A 15,517-nucleotide genomic window follows, 5' to 3' on the forward strand; every position below is an offset into this window, starting at 1 on the left:
GTCTGTAGATGTTACTGTCTGTATTGTATAGTTGACTGTAGCTGTTACTGTCTGTATTATATAGTTGACTGTAGCTGTTACTGCCTGTATTATATAGTTGACTGTAGCTGTTACTGTCTGTATTGTATAGTTGACTGTAGCTGTTACTGTCTGTATTGTATAGTTGACTGTAGCTGTTACTGTCTGTATTATATAGTTGACTGTAGCTGCTACTGTCTGTATTGTATAGTTGACTGTAGCTGTTACTGTCTGTATTATATAGTTGACTGTAGCTGTTACTGTCTGTATTGTATAGTTGACTGTAGCTGTTACTGTCTGTATTGTATAGTTGACTGTAGCTGTTACTGTCTGTATTGTATAGTTGACTGTAGCTGTTACTGTCTGTATTGTATAGTTGACTGTATGTAGCTGTTACTGTCTGTATTGTATAGTTGACTGTAGCTGTTACTGTCTGTATTATATAGTTGACTGTAGCTGTTACTGTCTGTATTGTATAGTTGACTGTATGTAGCTGCTACTGTCTGTATTGTATAGTTGACTGTAGCTGTTACTGTCTGTATTGTATAGTTGACTGTAGCTGTTACTGTCTGTATTGTATAGTTGACTGTAGCTGTTACTGTCTGTATTGTATAGTTGACTGTAGCTGTTACTGTCTGTATTATATAGTTGACTGTAGCTGTTACTGTCTGTATTGTATAGTTGACTGTAGCTGTTACTGTCTGTATTGTATAGTTGACTGTAGCTGCTACTGTCTGTATTGTATAGTTGACTGTAGCTGTTACTGTCTGTATTATATAGTTGACTGTCTGTAGATGTTACTGTCTGTATTGTATAGTTGACTGTAGCTGTTACTGTCTGTATTATATAGTTGACTGTAGCTGTTACTGCCTGTATTATATAGTTGACTGTAGCTGTTACTGTCTGTATTGTATAGTTGACTGTAGCTGTTACTGTCTGTATTGTATAGTTGACTGTAGCTGTTACTGTCTGTATTGTATAGTTGACTGTAGCTGTTACTGTCTGTATTATATAGTTGACTGTAGCTGTTACTGTCTGTATTGTATAGTTGACTGTAGCTGTTACTGTCTGTATTGTATAGTTGACTGTAGCTGTTACTGTCTGTATTGTATAGTTGACTGTAGCTGTTACTGTCTGTATTGTATAGTTGACTGTAGCTGTTACTGTCTGTATTGTATAGTTGACTGTATGTAGCTGTTACTGTCTGTATTGTATAGTTGACTGTAGCTGTTACTGTCTGTATTATATAGTTGACTGTAGCTGTTACTGTCTGTATTGTATAGTTGACTGTAGCTGTTACTGTCTGTATTGTATAGTTGACTGTAGCTGTTACTGTCTGTATTGTATAGTTGACTGTAGCTGTTACTGTCTGTATTGTATAGTTGACTGTAGCTGTTACTGTCTGTATTATATAGTTGACTGTAGCTGTTACTGTCTGTATTGTATAGTTGACTGTAGCTGTTACTGTCTGTATTGTATAGTTGACTGTATGTAGCTGTTACTGTCTGTATTATATAGTTGACTGTAGCTGTTACTGTCTGTATTGTATAGTTGACTGTATGTAGCTGTTACTGTCTGTATTATATAGTTGACTGTAGCTGTTACTGTCTGTATTGTATAGTTGACTGTAGCTGTTACTGTCTGTATTGTATAGTTGACTGTAGCTGTTACTGTCTGTATTGTATAGTTGACTGTAGCTGTTACTGTCTGTATTATATAGTTGACTGTAGCTGTTACTGTCTGTATTGTATAGTTGACTGTAGCTGTTACTGTCTGTATTGTATAGTTGACTGTATGTAGCTGTTACTGTCTGTATTGTATAGTTGACTGTATGTAGCTGCTACTGTGTGTATTGTATAGTTGACTGTATGTATCTGTTACTGTCTGTATTGTATAGTTGACTGTAGCTGTTACTGTCTGTATTGTATAGTTGACTGTAGCTGTTACTGTCTGTATTATATAGTTGACTGTAGCTGTTACTGTCTGTATTGTATAGTTGACTGTATGTAGCTGTTACTGTCTGTATTGTATAGTTGACTGTATGTAGCTGCTACTGTCTTTATTGTATAGTTGACTGTAGCTGTTACTGTCTGTATTGTATAGTTGACTGTAGCTGTTACTGTCTGTATTATATAGTTGACTGTAGCTGTTACTGTCTGTATTGTATAGTTGACTGTAGCTGTTACTGTCTGTATTATATAGTTGACTGTAGCTGTTACTGTCTGTATTGTATAGTTGACTGTAGCTGTTACTGTCTGTATTGTATAGTTGACTGTAGCTGTTACTGTCTGTATTGTATAGTTGACTGTAGCTGTTACTGTCTGTATTGTATAGTTGACTGTAGCTGTTACTGTCTGTATTGTATAGTTGACTGTATGTAGCTGCTACTGTCTGTATTATATAGTTGACTGTATGTAGCTGTTACTGTCTGTATTGTATAGTTGACTGTAGCTGCTACTGTCTGTATTGTATAGTTGACTGTATGTAGCTGTTACTGTCTGTATTGTATAGTTGACTGTAGCTGTTACTGTCTGTATTGTATAGTTGACTGTAGCTGTTACTGTCTGTATTGTATAGTTGACTGTCTGTAGATGTTACTGTCTGTATTGTATAGTTGACTGTAGCTGTTACTGTCTGTATTGTATAGTTGACTGTAGCTGTTACTGTCTGTATTATATAGTTGACTGTAGCTGTTACTGTCTGTATTGTATAGTTGACTGTAGCTGCTACTGTCTGTATTGTATAGTTGACTGTAGCTGTTACTGTCTGTATTATATAGTTGACTGTAGCTGTTACTGTCTGTATTGTATAGTTGACTGTAGCTGTTACTGTCTGTATTGTATAGTTGACTGTAGCTGTTACTGTCTGTATTGTATAGTTGACTGTAGCTGTTACTGTCTGTATTGTATAGTTGACTGTAGCTGTTACTGTCTGTATTGTATAGTTGACTGTATGTAGCTGTTACTGTCTGTATTGTATAGTTGACTGTAGCTGTTACTGTCTGTATTATATAGTTGACTGTAGCTGTTACTGTCTGTATTGTATAGTTGACTGTAGCTGTTACTGTCTGTATTATATAGTTGACTGTAGCTGTTACTGTCTGTATTATATAGTTGACTGTATGTAGCTGCTACTGTCTGTATTATATAGTTGACTGTAGCTGTTACTGTCTGTATTATATAGTTGACTGTAGCTGTTACTGTCTGTATTGTATAGTTGACTGTAGCTGTTACTGTCTGTATTATATAGTTGACTGTAGCTGTTACTGTCTGTATTGTATAGTTGACTGTAGCTGTTACTGTCTGTATTATATAGTTGACTGTAGCTGTTACTGTCTGTATTATATAGTTGACTGTAGCTGTTACTGTCTGTATTGTATAGTTGACTGTAGCTGTTACTGTCTGTATTATATAGTTGACTGTATCTGTTACTGTCTGTATTATATAGTTGACTGTAGCTGTTACTGTCTGTATTGTATAGTTGACTGTAGCTGTTACTGTCTGTATTATATAGTTGACTGTAGCTGCTACTGTCTGTATTGTATAGTTGACTGTAGCTGTTACTGTCTGTATTATATAGTTGACTGTAGCTGTTACTGTCTGTATTGTATAGTTGACTGTATGTAGCTGCTACTGTCTGTATTATATAGTTGACTGTAGCTGTTACTGTCTGTATTGTATAGTTGACTGTAGCTGTTACTGTCTGTATTGTATAGTTGACTGTAGCTGTTACTGTCTGTATTGTATAGTTGACTGTAGCTGTTACTGTCTGTATTGTATAGTTGACTGTAGCTGTTACTGTCTGTATTGTATAGTTGACTGTAGCTGTTACTGTCTGTATTGTATAGTTGACTGTATGTAGCTGTTACTGCCTGTATTATATAGTTGACTGTAGCTGCTACTGTCTGTATTATATAGTTGACTGTAGCTGTTACTGTCTGTATTATATAGTTGACTGTCTGTAGCTGTTGACTGTAGCTGTTACTGTCTGTATTATATAGTTGACTGTATGTAGCTGTTACTGTCTGTATTGTATAGTTGACTGTAGCTGTTACTGTCTGTATTATATAGTTGACTGTAGCTGTTACTGTCTGTATTGTATAGTTGACTGTATGTAGCTGCTACTGTCTGTATTGTATAGTTGACTGTAGCTGCTACTGTCTGTATTGTATAGTTGACTGTAGCTGTTACTGTCTGTATTATATAGTTGACTGTAGCTGTTACTGTCTGTATTATATAGTTGACTGTAGCTGTTACTGTCTGTATTATATAGTTGACTGTAGCTGTTACTGTCTGTATTGTATAGTTGACTGTAGCTGTTACTGTCTGTATTATATAGTTGACTGTAGCTGTTACTGTCTGTATTATATAGTTGACTGTAGCTGTTACTGTCTGTATTGTATAGTTGACTGTAGCTGTTACTGTCTGTATTATATAGTTGACTGTATCTGTTACTGTCTGTATTATATAGTTGACTGTAGCTGTTACTGTCTGTATTGTATAGTTGACTGTAGCTGTTACTGTCTGTATTGTATAGTTGACTGTAGCTGTTACTGTCTGTATTGTATAGTTGACTGTATGTAGCTGCTACTGTCTGTATTATATAGTTGACTGTAGCTGTTACTGTCTGTATTGTATAGTTGACTGTAGCTGTTACTGTCTGTATTGTATAGTTGACTGTAGCTGTTACTGTCTGTATTGTATAGTTGACTGTAGCTGTTACTGTCTGTATTGTATAGTTGACTGTAGCTGTTACTGTCTGTATTGTATAGTTGACTGTAGCTGTTGTTAGGGTGGTTCCTCTTTAACTACAGTCTGGGTTAGGGTGGTTCCTCTTTAACTACAGTCTGGGTTAGGGTGGTTCCTCTTTAACTACAGTCTGGGTTAGGGTGGGTCCTCTTTAACTACAGTCTGGGTTAGGGTGGGTCCTCTTTAACTACAGTCTGGGTTAGGGTGGTTCCTCTTTAACTACAGTCTGGGTTAGGGTGGTTCCTCTTTAACTACAGTCTGGGTTAGGGTGGTTCCTCTTTAACTACAGTCTGGGTTAGGGTGGTCCTCTTTATCTACAGTCTGGGTTAGGGTGGTTCCTCTTTAACTACAGTCTGGGTTAGGGTGGTTCCTCTTTAACTACAGCCTGGGTTAGGGTGGTTCCTCTTTAACTACAGTCTGGGTTAGGGTGGTTCCTCTTTAACTACAGTCTGGGTTAGGGTGGTTCCTCTTTAACTACAGTCTGGGTTAGGGTGGTTCCTCTTTAACTACAGTCTGGGTTAGGGTGGTTCCTCTTTAACTACAGTCTGGGTTAGGGTGGTCCTCTTTATCTACAGTCTGGGTTAGGGTGGTTCCTCTTTAACTACAGTCTGGGTTAGGGTGGTTCCTCTTTAACTACAGTCTGGGTTAGGGTGGTTCCTCTTTAACTACAGTCTGGGTTAGGGTGGGTCCTCTTTAACTACAGTCTGGGTTAGGGTGGTTCCTCTTTAACTACAGTCTGGGTTAGGGTGGGTCCTCTTTAACTACAGTCTGGGTTAGGGTGGTTCCTCTTTAACTACAGTCTGGGTTAGGGTGGTTCCTCTTTAACTACAGTCTGGGTTAGGGTGGTTCCTCTTTAACTACAGTCTGGGTTAGGGTGGTTCCTCTTTAACTACAGTCTGGGTTAGGGTGGTTCCTCTTTAACTACAGTCTGGGTTAGGGTGGTTCCTCTTTAACTACAGTCTGGGTTAGTCTGGGTGGTTCCTCTTTAACTACAGTCTGGGTTAGGGTGGTTCCTCTTTAACTACAGTCTGGGTTAGGTGGTTCCTCTTTAACTACAGTCTGGGTTAGGGTGGTTCCTCTTTAACTACAGTCTGGGTTAGGGTGGTTCCTCTTTAACTACAGTCTGGGTTAGGGTGGTTCCTCTTTAACTATAGTCTGGGTTAGGGTGGTTCCTCTTTAACTACAGTCTGGGTTAGGGTGATTCCTCTTTAACTACAGTCTGGGTTAGGGTGGTGCCTCTTTAACTACAGTCTGGGTTAGGGTGGTCCTCTTTATCTACAGTCTGGGTTAGGGTGGTTCCTCTTTAACTACAGTCTGGGTTAGGGTGGTTCCTCTTTAACTACAGTCTGGGTTAGGGTTGTTCCTCTTTAACTACAGTCTGGGTTAGGGTGGTTCCTCTTTAACTACAGTCTGGGTTGGTTCCTCTTTAACTACAGTGGTTAGGGTGGTTCCTCTTTAACTACAGTCTGGGTTAGGGTGGTTCCTCTTTAACTACAGTCTGGGTTAGGTGGTTCCTCTTTAACTACAGTCTGGGTTAGGGTGGTTCCTCTTTAACTACAGTCTGGGTTAGGGTGGTTCCTCTTTAACTACAGTCTGGGTTAGGGTGGTTCCTCTTTAACTACAGTCTGGGTTAGGGTGGTTCCTCTTTTAACTACAGTCTGGGTTAGGGTGGTTCCTCTTTAACTACAGTCTGGGTTAGGGTGGTTCCTCTTTAACTACAGTCTGGGTTAGGGTGGTTCCTCTTTAACTACAGTCTGGGTTAGGGTGGTTCCTCTTTAACTACAGTCTGGGTTAGGTGGTTCCTCTTTAACTACAGTCTGGGTTAGGGTGGTTCCTCTTTAACTACAGTCTGGGTTAGGGTGGTTCCTCTTTAACTACAGTCTGGGTTAGGGTGGTTCCTCTTTAACTACAGTCTGGGTTAGGGTGGTTCCTCTTTAACTACAGTCTGGGTTAGGGTGGTTCCTCTTTAACTACAGTCTGGGTTAGGGTGGTTCCTCTTTAACTACAGTCTGGGTTCCTCTTTTAGGGTTGGTTCCTCTTTAACTACAGTCTGGGTTAGGGTGGTTCCTCTTTAACTACAGTCTGGGTTAGGGTGGTTCCTCTTTAACTACAGTCTGGGTTAGGGTGGTTCCTCTTTAACTACAGTCTGGGTTAGGGTGGTTCCTCTTTAACTACAGTCTGGGTTAGGGTGGTTCCTCTTTAACTACAGTCTGGGTTAGGGTGGTTCCTCTTTAACTACAGTCTGGGTTAGGGTGGTTCCTCTTTAACTACAGTCTGGGTTAGGGTGGTTCCTCTTTAACTACAGTCTGGGTTAGGGTGGGTCCTCTTTAACTACAGTCTGGGTTAGGGTGGTTCCTCTTTAACTACAGTCTGGGTTAGGGTGGTTCCTCTTTAACTACAGTCTGGGTTAGGGTGGTTCCTCTTTAACTACAGTCTGGGTTAGGGTGGTTCCTCTTTAACTACAGTCTGGGTTAGGGTGGTTCCTCTTTAACTACAGTCTGGGTTAGGGTGGTTCCTCTTTAACTACAGTCTGGGTTAGGTGGTTCCTCTTTAACTACAGTCTGGGTTAGGGTGGTTCCTCTTTAACTACAGTCTGGGTTAGGGTGGTTCCTCTTTAACTACAGTCTGGGTTAGGGTGGTTCCTCTTTAACTACAGTCTGGGTTAGGGTGGTTCCTCTTTAACTACAGTCTGGGTTAGGGTGGTTCCTCTTTAACTACAGTCTGGGTTAGGGTGGTTCCTCTTTAACTACAGTCTGGGTTAGGGTGGTTCCTCTTTAACTACAGTCTGGGTTAGGGTGGTTCCTCTTTAACTACAGTCTGGGTTAGGGTGGTTCCTCTTTAACTACAGTCTGGGTTAGGGTGTGATTCCTCTTTAACTACAGTCTGGGTTAGGGTGGTGCCTCTTTAACTACAGTCTGGGTTAGGGTGGTCCTCTTTATCTACAGTCTGGGTTAGGGTGGTTCCTCTTTAACTACAGTCTGGGTTAGGGTGGTTCCTCTTTAACTACAGTCTGGGTTAGGGTGGTTCCTCTTTAACTACAGTCTGGGTTAGGGTGGATCCTCTTTAACTACAGTCTGGGTTAGGTGGTTCCTCTTTAACTACAGTCTGGGTTAGGGTGGTTCCTCTTTAACTACAGTCTGGGTTAGGGTGGTTCCTCTTTAACTACAGTCTGGGTTAGGGTGGTTCCTCTTTAACTACAGTCTGGGTTAGGGTGGGTCCTCTTTAACTACAGTCTGGGTTAGGGTGGTTCCTCTTTAACTACAGTCTGGGTTAGGGTGGTTCCTCTTTAACTACAGTCTGGGTTAGGGTGGTTCCTCTTTAACTACAGTCTGGGTTAGGGTGGTTCCTCTTTAACTACAGTCTGGGTTAGGGTGGTTCCTCTTTAACTACAGTCTGGGTTAGGGTGGTTCCTCTTTAACTACAGTCTGGGTTAGGGTGGGTCCTCTTTAACTACAGTCTGGGTTAGGGTGGTTCCTCTTTAACTACAGTCTGGGTTAGGGTGGTTTCTCTTTAACTACAGTCTGGGTTAGGGTGGTTCCTCTTTAACTATAGTCTGGGTTAGGGTGGTTCCTCTTTAACTACAGTCTGGGTTAGGGTGGTTCCTCTTTAACTACAGTCTGGGTTAGGGTGGTTCCTCTTTAACTACAGTCTGGGTTAGGGTGGTTCCTCTTTAACTATAGTCTGGGTTAGGGTGGTTCCTCTTTAACTACAGTCTGGGTTAGGGTGATTCCTCTTTAACTACAGTCTGGGTTAGGGTGGTGCCTCTTTAACTACAGTCTGGGTTAGGGTGGTCCTCTTTATCTACAGTCTGGGTTAGGGTGGTTCCTCTTTAACTACAGTCTGGGTTAGGGTGGTTCCTCTTTAACTACAGTCTGGGTTAGGGTGGTGCCTCTTTAACTACAGTCTGGGTTAGGGTGGATCCTCTTTAACTACAGTCTGGGTTAGGGTGGTTCCTCTTTAACTACAGTCTGGGTTAGGGTGGTTCCTCTTTAACTACAGTCTGGGTTAGGGTGGTTCCTCTTTAACTACAGTCTGGGTTAGGGTGGGTCCTCTTTAACTACAGTCTGGGTTAGGATGGTTCCTCTTTAACTACAGTCTGGGTTAGGGTGGTTCCTCTTTAACTACAGTCTGGGTTAGGGTGGGTCCTCTTTAACTACAGTCTGGGTTAGGGTGGTTCCTCTTTAACTACAGTCTGGGTTAGGGTGGTTCCTCTTTAACTACAGTCTGGGTTAGGGTGGTTCCTCTTTAACTACAGTCTGGGTTAGGGTGGTTCCTCTTTAACTACAGTCTGGGTTAGGGTGGTTCCTCTTTAACTACAGTCTGGGTTAGGGTGGTTCCTCTTTAACTACAGTCTGGGTTAGGGTGGTTCCTCTTTAACTACAGTCTGGGTTAGGGTGGTTCCTCTTTAACTATAGTCTGGGTTAGGGTGGTTCCTCTTTAACTACAGTCTGGGTTAGGGTGGGTCCTCTTTAACTACAGTCTGGGTTAGGGTGGTACCTCTTTAACTACAGTCTGGGTTAGGGTGGTTCCTCTTTAACTATAGTCTGGGTTAGGGTGGTTCCTCTTTAACTACAGTCTGGGTTAGGGTGATTCCTCTTTAACTACAGTCTGGGTTAGGGTGGTGCCTCTTTAACTACAGTCTGGGTTAGGGTGGTCCTCTTTATCTACAGTCTGGGTTAGGGTGGTTCCTCTTTAACTACAGTCTGGGTTAGGGTGGTTCCTCTTTAACTACAGTCTGGGTTAGGGTGGTGCCTCTTTAACTACAGTCTGGGTTAGGGTGGATCCTCTTTAACTACAGTCTGGGTTAGGGTGGTTCCTCTTTAACTACAGTCTGGGTTAGGGTGGTTCCTCTTTAACTACAGTCTGGGTTAGGGTGGTTCCTCTTTAACTACAGTCTGGGTTAGGGTGGGTCCTCTTTAACTACAGTCTGGGTTAGGATGGTTCCTCTTTAACTACAGTCTGGGTTAGGGTGGTTCCTCTTTAACTACAGTCTGGGTTAGGGTGGTTCCTCTTTAACTACAGTCTGGGTTAGGGTGGTTCCTCTTTAACTACACTCTGGGTTAGGGTGGTTCCTCTTTAACTACAGTCTGGGTTAGGGTGGTTCCTCTTTAACTACAGTCTGGGTTAGGGTGGTTCCTCTTTATCTACAGTCTGGGTTAGGGTGGTTCCTCTTTAACTACAGTCTGGGTTAGGGTGGTTCCTCTTTAACTACAGTCTGGGTTAGGGTGGTTCCTCTTTAACTACAGTCTGGGTTAGGGTGGTTCCTCTTTAACTACAGTCTGGGTTAGGGTGGTCCTCTTTATCTACAGTCTGGGTTAGGGTGGTTCCTCTTTAACGACAGTCTGGGTTAGGGTGGTTCCTCTTTAACTACAGTCTGGGTTAGGGTGGTTCCTCTTTAACTACAGTCTGGGTTAGGGTGGTTCCTCTTTAACTACAGTCTGGGTTAGGGTGGTCCTCTTTAACTATAGTCTGGGTTAGGGTGGGTCCTCTTTAACTATAGTCTGGGTTAGGGTGGGTCCTCTTTAACTACAGTCTGGGTTAGGGTGGTTCCTCTTTAACTACAGTCTGGGTTAGGGTGGGCCCTCTTTAACTACAGTCTGGGTTAGGGTGGTTCCTCTTTAACTACAGTCTGGGTTAGGGTGGTTCCTCTTTAACTACAGTCTGGGTTAGGGTGGTTCCTCTTTAACTACAGTCTGGGTTAGGGTGGTTCCTCTTTAACTACAGTCTGGGTTAGGGTGGTTCCTCTTTAACTACAGTCTGGGTTAGGGTGGTTCCTCTTTATCTATAGTCTGGGTTAGGGTGGTTCCTCTTTAACTACAGTCTGGGTTAGGGTGGTTCCTCTTTAACTACAGTCTGGGTTAGGGTGGTTCCTCTTTAACTATAGTCTGGGTTAGGGTGTTTCCTCTTTAACTATAGTCTGGGTTAGGGTGGGTCCTCTTTAACTACAGTCTGGGTTAGGGTGGTTCCTCTTTAACTACAGTCTGGGTTAGGGTGGGTCCTCTTTAACTACAGTCTGGGTTAGGGTGGTTCCTCTTTAACTATAGTCTGGGTTAGGGTGGTTCCTCTTTAACTATAGTCTGGGTTAGGGTGGGTCCTCTTTAACTACAGTCTGGGTTAGGGTGGTTCCTCTTTAACTACAGTCTGGGTTAGGGTGGGCCCTCTTTAACTACAGTCTGGGTTAGGGTGGTTCCTCTTTAACTACAGTCTGGGTTAGGGTGGTTCCTCTTTAACTACAGTCTGGGTTAGGGTGGCTCCTCTTTAACTACAGTCTGGGTTAGGGTGGTTCCTCTTTAACTACAGTCTGGGTTAGGGTGGTTCCTCTTTAACTACAGTCTGGGTTAGGGTGGTTCCTCTTTAACTACAGTCTGGGTTAGTGTGGGTCCTCTTTAACTACAGTCTGGGTTAGGGTGGTTCCTCTTTAACTACAGTCTGGGTTAGGGTGGGTCCTCTTTAACTACAGTCTGGGTTAGGGTGGTTCCTCTTTAACTACAGTCTGGGTTAGGGTGGTTCCTCTTTAACTACAGTCTGGGTTAGGGTGGTTCCTCTTTAACTACAGTCTGTGTTAGGGTGGGTCCTCTTTAACTACAGTCTGGGTTAGGGTGGTTCCTCTTTAACTACAGTCTGGGTTAGGGTGGGTCCTCTTTAACTGTGTGTGTACTTTGTGTACTGTGTGTGTGTGTGTGTGTGTGTGTGTGTGTGTGTGTGTGTGTGTGTGTGTGTGTGTGTGTGTGTGTGTGTGTGTGTGTGTTTAGGGCCCAGTCGTTTGCAGAGCGTTTGCGTCTTGGTATTGCAGTGATCCATGGAGAGGCCCAGGATGCAGAGTCAGACCTGGTGGATGGAAGACACTCCCCTCCTACTGTCAAGATACCACGTAACACACACACACACACACACACACACACACACACACACACACACACACCCCTCCTACTGTCAAGTTACCACGTAACACACACACACTCCCCTCCTACTGTCAAGATACCACGTAACACACACACACTCCCCTCCTACTGTCCAGATACCACGTAACACACACACTCCCCTCCTACTGTCCAGATACCACGTAACACACACACTCCTACTGTCAAGATACCACGTAACACACACACACACACACTCCCCTCCTACTGTCAAGGTAACACACACACACACACACTCCCCTCCTACTGTCAAGGTAACACACACACACACTCCCCTCCTACTGTCAAGATACCACGTAACACACACACACTCCCCTCCTACTGTCAAGATACCACCTAAAACACACACTCCCTCCTACTGTCAAGATACCACGTAACACACACACACACACACACACACACACACACACACACACACACACACGCTCCCCTCCTACTGTCAAGATACCACGTAACACACACACTCCCCTCCTACTGTCCAGATACCACGTAACACACACACACACACACTCCCCTCCTACTGTCAAGATACCACGTAACACACACACTCCCCTCCTACTGTCCAGATACCACGTAACATACACACACACTCCCCTCCTACTGTCCAGATACCACGTAACACACACACACACACCCCTCCTACTGTCAAGATACCACGTAACACACACACGCACTCCCCTCCTACTTTCCAGATACCACGTAACATACACACTCCCCTCCTACTGTCCAGATACCACGTAACATACACACTCCCCTCCTACTGTCAAGATACCACGTAACACACACACACACACTCCCATCCTACTGTCAAGATACCATGTAACACACACACACTCCCCTCCTACTGTCCAGATACCACGTAACATACACACACTCCCCTCCTACTGTCAAACACACACACTCCCCTCCTACTGTCCAGATACCACGTAACATACACACTCCCCTCCTATACTGTCCAGATACCACCTAACACACACACACTCCCCTCCTACTGTCAAGATACCATGTAACACACACACACACACACACACACACACGCTCCCCTCCTACTGTCAAGATACCACGTAACACACACACTCCCCTCCTACTGTCCAGATACCACGTAACACACACACACACACACACACACACACACACACCCCTCCTACTGTCCAGATACCACGTAACACACACACTCCCCTCCTACTGTCAAGATACCATGTAACACACACACGCTCCCCTCCTACTGTCCAGATACCACGTAACACACACACACTCCCCTCCTACTGTCAAGATACCACGTAACACACACACACACACACTCCCCTCCTACTGTCAAGGTAACACACACACACACACACTCCCCTCCTACTGTCAAGGTAACACACACACACACTCCCCTCCTACTGTCAAGATACCACGTAACACACACACACTCCCCTCCTACTGTCAAGATACCACCTAACACACACACACTCCCCTCCTACTGTCAAGATACCACGTAACACACACACACACACACACACACACACACACACACACACACACACACACGCTCCCCTCCTACTGTCAAGATACCACGTAACACACACACTCCCCTCCTACTGTCCAGATACCACGTAACACACACACACACACACTCCCCTCCTACTTTCAAGATACCACGTAACACACACACTCCCCTCCTACTGTCCAGATACCACGTAACATACACACACACTCCCCTCCTACTGTCCAGATACCACGTAACACACACACACACACCCCTCCTACTGTCAAGATACCACGTAACACACACACACACTCCCCTCCTACTGTCCAGATACCACGTAACATACACACTCCCCTCCTACTGTCCAGATACCACGTAACATACACACTCCCCTCCTACTGTCAAGATACCACGTAACACACACACACACACTCCCATCCTACTGTCAAGATACCATGTAACACACACACACTCCCCTCCTACTGTCCAGATACCACGTAACATACACACACTCCCCTCCTACTGTCAAACACACACACTCCCCTCCTACTGTCCAGATACCACGTAACATACACACTCCCCTCCTATACTGTCCAGATACCACCTAACACACACACACTCCCCTCCTACTGTCAAGATACCATGTAACACACACACACACACACACACACACACGCTCCCCTCCTACTGTCAAGATACCACGTAACACACACACTCCCCTCCTACTGTCCAGATACCACGTAACACACACACACACACACACACACACACACACACTCCCCTCCTACTGTCCAGATACCACGTAACACACACACTCCCCTCCTACTGTCAAGATACCATGTAACACACACACGCTCCCCTCCTACTGTCCAGATACCACGTAACACACACACTCCCCTCCTACTGTCCAGATACCACGTAACACACACACACACACACACACACACACACACACTCCCCTCCTACTGTCCAGATACCACGTAACACACACACTCCCCTCCTACTGTCAAGATACCATGTAACACACACACGCTCCCCTCCTACTGTCCAGATACCACGTAACATACACACTCCCCTCCTACTGTCCAGATACCACGTAACATACACACTCCCCTCCTACTGTCAAGATACCACGTAACACACACACACACACTCCCATCCTACTGTCAAGATACCATGTAACACACACACACTCCCCTCCTACTGTCCAGATACCACGTAACATACACACACTCCCCTCCTACTGTCAAACACACACACTCCCCTCCTACTGTCCAGATACCACCTAACACACACACACTCCCCTCCTACTGTCAAGATACCACGTAACACACACACACACACACTCCCCTCCTACTGTCAAGATACCACCTAACAAACACACACTCCCCTCCTACTGTCAAGATACCACGTAACACACACACACACACACACACACACACACGCTCCCCTCCTACTGTCAAGATACCACGTAACACACACACACTCCCCTCCTACAGTCATGTGTGTATAGTGTGTATTGTGTGTGTATAGTGTGTATTGTGTGTGTATAGTGTGTATAGTGTGTGTATTGTGTGTGTATTGTGTGTATAGTGTGTATTGTGTGTGTATTGTGTGTGTATAGTGTGTATAGTGTGTATTGTGTGTGTATAGTGTGTATAGTGTGTATAGTGTGTATTGTGTGTATTGTGTGTGTATAGTGTGTATGTGTGTATTGTGTGTATTGTGTGTATTGTGTGTGTATAGTGTGTATTGTGTGTATAGTGTGTATTGTGTGTATTGTGTGTGTATAGTGTGTATTGTGTGTGTATAGTGTGTATTGTGTGTGTATAGTGTGTATTTTGTGTATAGTGTGTATTGTGTGTGTATTATGTGTGTATTGTGTGTGTATTGTGTGTGTATAGTGTGTATAGTGTGTATAGTGTGTGTATTATGTGTGTATAGTGTGTATAGTGTGTGTATAGTGTGTATTGTGTGTATAGTGTGTATAGTGTGTATAGTGTGTATTATGTGTGTATAGTGTGTGTATTGTGTGTGTATAGTGTGTATAGTGTGGGTATTGTGTGTGTATAGTGTGTATAGTGTGTGTATAGTGTGTATTGTGTGTGTATAGTGTGTGTGTATAGTGTTTTGTGTATAGTGTGTGTGTATAGTGTGTAGTGTGTATAGTGTGTATAGTGTGTATAGTGTGTATTGTGTGTATTGTGTGTATTATGTGTGTATAGTGTGTATTGTGTGTGTATAGTGTGTGTATAGTGTGTATTGTGTGTGTATAGTGTGTATTGTGTGTGTATAGTGTGTATTGTGTGTGTATAGTGTGTATAGTGTGTATTGTGTGTGTATAGTGTGTGTCGTGTGTA

At 43.5% G+C, this 15,517-nt stretch overlaps 1 protein-coding gene across 1 annotated transcript in view; it reads left to right on the top strand.

Annotated features, from left to right (window-relative positions):
* Window positions 1-15,517, top strand: part of LOC135570162 (phosphoribosyl pyrophosphate synthase-associated protein 2-like) — a 37,862-nt gene that overhangs the window by 18,017 nt on the left and 4,328 nt on the right. The window contains exon 2 of the mRNA XM_065016238.1: window positions 11,519-11,637. Coding sequence (XP_064872310.1) covers window positions 11,519-11,637 — 119 coding nt within the window. The remainder of the gene's footprint in view (window positions 1-11,518; window positions 11,638-15,517) is intronic.

This window comes from Oncorhynchus nerka, unplaced genomic scaffold (assembly GCF_034236695.1).
Source record: "Oncorhynchus nerka isolate Pitt River unplaced genomic scaffold, Oner_Uvic_2.0 unplaced_scaffold_1070, whole genome shotgun sequence".
Lineage (NCBI taxonomy): Eukaryota > Metazoa > Chordata > Actinopteri > Salmoniformes > Salmonidae > Oncorhynchus > Oncorhynchus nerka.